At 36.6% G+C, this 6,519-nt stretch overlaps 1 protein-coding gene across 1 annotated transcript; it reads left to right on the top strand.

The window, feature by feature from the left end:
• The first annotated feature begins 417 nt into the window (after nucleotides 1-417).
• LOC149212758 (auxin-responsive protein SAUR50-like) lies at nucleotides 418-1,706 on the top strand. Its single transcript, XM_089390653.1, has 2 exons — nucleotides 418-968; nucleotides 1,537-1,706. The coding sequence occupies exons 1-2, from the start codon at nucleotides 521-523 to the stop codon at nucleotides 1,563-1,565; spliced, it is 477 nt and encodes a 158-aa protein (XP_089246779.1). The 5' UTR covers nucleotides 418-520; the 3' UTR covers nucleotides 1,566-1,706.
• Nucleotides 1,707-6,519: the final 4,813 nt, after the last annotated feature.

The following is a 6,519-nucleotide window of genomic DNA, read 5'->3' as shown; positions in this document are numbered from 1 at the left end:
GATAATGGCTCTCCTGCAACCTAATTGTAAATTGACAATTAAATGACAAAAAAATCTTATCTTTATATAGAAATTATCTTTTGAAGTCCTTGAACATTTTTTCTTCGGTCTTTTATTACTGGTAGAAGGATTATTAATCTGAAAGACTCATATTCGAAATTAAATTGAATTGCTACTCGTCAAAGCATCATTCGCTATTGTATTTGTCAATAAAAGAAACAATTATTCCAACGCCGACATCTAAAAGAATGAAAGATTAATTTAAAAAATGTACCACAAAGATTATCTGTGGTATGATTGTTGACGCGAAAGAATTCATTGCGTTCACGACTCGCTCACTAACCAAGCAAGCCAAGTGCCAAGGATAAGTTCCTGATATTCTTCGTTTTCCTCCCTCGGGCTCTGTTTTGCCAAGAATTCAACGCAACCATCTGCGCAGCTATATTCCTGTCTGAATCGTACGTAATTGAATTCAATTTTGCTCAATCCTTAACCATCTTCCTTGCTCAGAATTGTTTCAATGGGAAACAAGATAGCCCAAATTGTGTTTTTCAGAAAGTTAACGAACAAGTTTCATAGGCTTTGCAATGCGCGAAGGGTAGTCAGAAACTCCTCGTGTCCTCGAAAAAACGATGTGTGTTATTTCACAGGAGATTGTAATGAATGTGAGGACATCAGTACCTGCCTTCCAATAAAAATCTGCAAAGGATACTTTGCAGTGTACGTTGGAACCAAGCGCAGCCGTTTTATCGTTCCTATAACATATTTGAATCATCCTCTCTTCCAAGAGCTGCTGGAGAGAGCAAAGGAAGAGTATGGATACCATCATCAGATGGGGCTCGCAATTCCATGTAACAGAGTTGATTTTGAATATGTAACTTCTGTTGTGGGAAAGGACTCAACAATAGCAAATATGGAGGCGACAAATATGAAGGCGAAGACATATGAAGTTGAGATAAACATGGAAGGTAATGATATTCGCACCATTTTCTTAAACTGCACAGGATGGTAAATATAGAGCTTGATTTCTTCTGGCTGTCTAAATGTCTGTTGTGATAGATGCCGTGTACATGCTCATTTTTCAGAACCCAGTCATTGGTTTTGGATTCTGGTATCTTCCCTTACGATGGTAACCTCTGATCGACTCGGCCAATATGCTTTTGTCCTATGGATCGCCACTGTCAGCTGTGATCATCCATCAAAATTGAAGCATATCTTTTATAGTAGAATGAATGAATTTTTGTACTCTTGATGTTTCCCATATCGGAAACTGAATTTTCATCAATTTGAACAGTGATTATGGGTGGTGATCAACCAGTGAACTTCCAAATTAGGTTTTGCAATATTTTATGTGCTTGTGATAATTGACCACACATACCTTATTATGTGGATGATTATCGTTATTTTGATATAAAGACTGTAATTTTATATCAATTCATCCTAGGTCGGACCAGCATACAAGTCTATACAGGATGTTTTGAAGTTTCGTACCATTTTTAATTGTCCATCCATCCTTCTCTGTTTGACTGTTCTTAGATTTCTGTGACTCTGCGGGAGAGGGATAAGTTGCTGAGGTCCGGTTTGCTTCGTGATCATGTTGAGAGGTTCCAATCCATATGGCGTCCGGTATGCTGCGTGATCATATTAGTGCTTAATTTCATATCGGTTGGGTATGTATGTCTATGAAGTAAAAATTTATATGAAAAAATTTATGTCCTACTTCAAATTTATTGATTGTTAAAAGTGTTCAAAGGGATCGACAGTGTTGTATTTTGTTGTTATTTAAAATGAATCTGACGACAGTGGGGAAACTTATAAAAAAATGTGCAAAATTGTATGTTTGGTTTTATATAAATAATTTGACTTAGAAAACACTTAATAAAATATAATGTACTGTATTTTTTTAGTTTTAAATATGTAAATAAAGTATATTTTATTTTTTTTCTTTTCAATATCAATATAATCTTTAGATATCTTTCAATACCATGGACAAAACTATCCTACATCTAACTTACATTGAACATTAAACTTGCTAATCGAACTTTTCAAAGTGACTATATCTACTTTTAAATTATTTACCAATACGATATAGTGGAAATTCGTAGTGAAGATTCTATTCTGTCTCAGACCCTGTGCATGAGAATTGTTTGCATTCATTTCATAATCTTTATGAGTTGTAGAATGAGTTAGTTGAATTCGAAAAGTGTGTATGGCTGTTTTGGCAGAAGAATTTCGGAAATTAGTAGGCTAATTTAGATATTCCTCTGATTAGCTGAATTTGAAAACGAATAAGGGTGTTTTGCTTTATTTAATTTAAACTTAATTGAGAGAAATTTTAATAGCTATAAAGGTTTGAGCCATAAGTTGTATACGTATTAGTCTATACCTTTATAATTTTTGTATTTGATGATTAGTAAGAATAATTACATTTGTCGGTGTGTTTCTTCGTTTATTTGGGATAATATTTTTTAAATTTTAATTCATTTATTTATAATTATTACATCACAATATTTTTAAAAAATTAATTAATTTATTTATAATTATCATATAAAATATAAGGTAATTTATTTTTATATAATTATTATATATACAAAAGGGCAAAAAAGAATTAAGCTTGACGGGACATTTTTATTCATTTTCTTCAAAAGGGATAGGTTACAACAAGAAATGAAGTGGTTAGGTGGCCTTAATCTACTTAGAGGAAAACCAGATATATTGTCAGCCTAACTTCATTATAGACCATCCAAAAATAGAAAAGTTTAAGGCTCTCAAGCAGTGCTATATATGTATGAGTATCTTTAAACATTCTACATTATAAATAGCTAAAAATGGAAAGAATAGTCTATGAATTCTTCATATGAAAAAATTAAAAACCAAAACTAATCCAAACATGCTACTACTCATCAGAAGAATCCACTGGTGCTAGATCCTTCATGTTTGTACCACGAAGTTTTTTCCATGGGAGGCACATAATATGTTTCTAAATGCAACTCAGATGGTATTTCTGTTGCTAGAACCATGACTAAATTGGTTGGAATTCATTACAGATTTTCGAAAGTCAATGATTGGTCTTGGATGAATTGACACGAGGATTAGCCAAATCTTTTTCTACTATATTTTTCATTAACCAATAAACATATATTGCCTTATTGTATCGAGAAGACCTATGTGTGGAATGACCAGGGCCCGGCACCAAATCCTGCCAATCACAACCAAATCAATGTTTGCGTCTACAGCCTATTGGTTCAACTCAGCTTCCCAACCCAAAATTAGTTAGTGGACCTTGGCGGGGTACCAATTTCCAATGGTTGAGATGTATCTTAGATAATTCATGAGGATGTTTCGTAGCATCTACTTATCATTGGGCAAGGTTGGGTTTGACTACCTTCGCTGCTCAGCCCTGGCTTCCTACCGCGTTCATGACTGCCACCAACCTGAGAGCATTTTACAGAGGTAGGATGAGCCATATGATTTTTTAACTTTTAACTGCTAGTATGCCACACCTTGGGATAGGGCGTTAGAACCTTGTGCTCGCAACATGAGATGAGCTTAAAGTCTCAAACCCCTTTGGGAGCAGAAAACCTAAAATGCTATCATGGCATGGATGCAGATAGCAACAAGTATAAAGGCGGGCTACCCAACAATTATTGTGAAAAAATCTTTGGGCATGGTCCTAGCATCTAAGGACAATCAACCAGGATTCCTCAAGTCGAATGACGATAGGATAAAGAGACATACTAAGTGAAAACAAAACCGGGAGAACCCAGTACTTATTGACTAGTAAAACCAGTGAGAAGTCAAGGTAATTACCACATGTAGCCATGCATGATATAGAAATAAATTGCGAGACTAAAACACCCCAATACATCCCCATACGATATATCAAGATTCTGAAATATAGAGAAGTAATAGTGTAGTATTCATACATACCATCATAAAAACCCATTGTTTCCTTCCAACAACTGTGGGTGAGCTTCTAGTGGATGATAGACATCGATATATAAACACTTCTCCAGTGCAAAAGTAGAGAAATTGAGTGAACAAGTGATGTGGGGCAAGAGAAGCCTAGAATAGAAGCATACCTGCTGAGACAAGGATGCCTTCTACACGAGGGTGGCAAACTGGTTGGAGCTCTATCTCGAACCCACGTTGATTAAAAAACAAACCTATAACCATATTCTTTCCCAGACTATCAAAACTATGTATCATTGTTGAGGAATTACGACCATAAAACCTCAGCTCAAAGGTGGTCCCGTCATCCTCCCTTGCACCATAAATGTTATTCATGAGCAATATCACCTCTCAATGCAACTCAAGTGCGCAAGTGTTGGTGCAAATCCACCCTCCTACCTTTCCCTCCGTCATTTTAAACATGTCAACGATCTCAAGGCATCTCACTCGCACCACAATCAGGGTTGCTAGTGCATAGCTTGTCTAAGATGATTGATATCTCGAGCATAATGTTCCATAATATACCTCGTATTATTCATCTCCTGACTCAGTTTGTGGGGAGGCCATGCAAAATCCAAAGTCCTACCCATTTTTTAACAGCCCAAGTTTGCTAAGAAATCAACCACTTTATTTCCTTCTCTCCTAACATGGGTTGGGATATTATAGTCAAAAAAAGGTAGGAGGTTTCCTATGTCCTACACCAAACAGGCGGTTCTCCATTTGTGTTTGGTCTTCTCCCAATTTGGTCCATGGTTCATTTTTTTAATAGTCTCAATCACCAAGTTTGAGTCTCCTTCTACCACGAGTTTTTTGTACCCTGCTCTTTCAGTAATAAGAACTCCTTGCTTTACTACATTGAATTTTGCCTCATTGTTGCTAGCATAGCAACAATGTCTAACATATATGTATGTAGTATGATGTTGTGAATCGTGGAAAATACCAACAAAACCGGTGGTCCTAGGGTTTATTTTATAGGCCCCATCAAAGCTCAGCTTTAAGAAATCGATCAGTGGGGTATAGAAACAATTAGTGGAGGATACAGGGGATACCATGAGTTTCCAAGAGGATGGGGCAATAATTTGCATCGATATATTCAAAATATTGAGGATACAAGCCTCATGAGGAGGAACCTTCTAGTAATCTATATGTGAGTGATTTGCTAGGATTGTTTCTCTTATATTATGGATGGTCCCATTCCATGCCCCCTCCTGTGTGTTTTTTTGAACCTTGAAAATCAACCTCTTCCTTTCTATCCATATAGCCCAGAGAAGGAAACCAAATGCTACTCCCCAATCGCGATTTAGGATTGGACTTGATAAAATGCCCTTCCTCTGTAATCTATGGATTCCTTGATACTTTCGTGATCCCAATCTAGGAAATCGAGAAGGTGGCCTATATTTCTCCATAGTTGATCTATAGAGGAGCATGAATTCAAAAGGTTTTCCAAATATTCATTGTGGAGGCCACATAAGAAATAAACTGAGTGGCCTTGGATTCCTCTTTCCACAAGCTAGTCATAGGTGAGGATTCATATTCAACAAACTAGCCATGAGAAATAATAAGCCTTAGGCCATAATTGTCCTATACATATCTTTCTCCATAGAGGACTACAATTTTCCTAATTTTCTTCTGCTACTAATTGGTAAGCTTCCTTGATATTGAACATTCCTTTGGTGGAGTATCCCCATCTAAGGATGTCATGACCTTCTTTTTTATATTTTTTCTTGAATTGGAGCTCTTTATCTAGATTTCTCCACTGATTAAAAATTAGTGGGCTTAACCAGTCCTGATGGACCTTCCACTGTATCCACACCAAATCCATCTGAGAGGGGTGCCAAAATTGGTCCATTGTGGAACAATTTTGGTTGTTTGTGAAGAGGAATATATCCCTTAGATCTTGTTTGCTGAGAAATTTCGCTCTTTGCTACCATGAATCTTACCAAAAGAGGGTGATTCTCCCATCTCTAATTTCCCAAAATATGTGTTCATTGACGATTTCTTTGTTGAGTGACACCAAATTCCATATTCAAGATCCCTTTGGAGTATCCTGGTGTCTTAATTTTTCTTCTGGAGAAACTTGCATGCAATATTTTCTAATCCATATAATTTTACATAGGTCTAGGCCACCCTTTAACCATCTCCACCAGATTTGACCCCCATGACTTGATTCAGAATATGTGGATCTTTGAGACCCAATCCCCCTGCCATCTTCAGTTTGATAACATTATTGCATGATACCAACACCCATTTCTTGACCTTTTAAGTTCCTCCCCATAAGAATTGTTTCAAGATATTTGTCATAGCAGACCATGAGGATCTAGGTCGGGCCATACCTAAGATTTGGTAAATTCATATGGATTTGGAAACCACCTTCAAAAGGACCACCCTACTGGTGATATTTAGAGCACTGAAGGCCCATCCATTGAGCCTCAACTATTGTTTTTGAAGATCATTCTAGCAAGATGTTTTTAAAGAGTTGACCACCATGGGCATACCCAGATAATTGATTGGGAAATAACCTACACCAAAGCTAATGGACCGATCAAGGAAGGTTTGGGTAGAAACAAG

The sequence above is a fragment of the Pinus tabuliformis genome, chromosome 1_1 (genome assembly GCF_031772625.1).
Source record: "Pinus tabuliformis cultivar Carrire ecotype Pingquan chromosome 1_1, CPIR1, whole genome shotgun sequence".
NCBI lineage: Eukaryota > Viridiplantae > Streptophyta > Pinopsida > Pinales > Pinaceae > Pinus > Pinus tabuliformis.
Note: the sequence above shows the minus strand (reverse complement) of the source record. Positions and strands in the feature narration are given on the sequence as shown.

Coding starts and splice junctions, on each gene's coding strand:
- LOC149212758 (XM_089390653.1), top strand. CDS start 521: ATGGGAAACAAGATAGCCCAAATTGTGTTTTTCAGAAAGTTAACGAAC. Junction 969..1,536: donor AGTTGAGATAAACATGGAAG/GTAATGATATTC, acceptor GACTGTTCTTAG/ATTTCTGTGACTCTGCGGGA.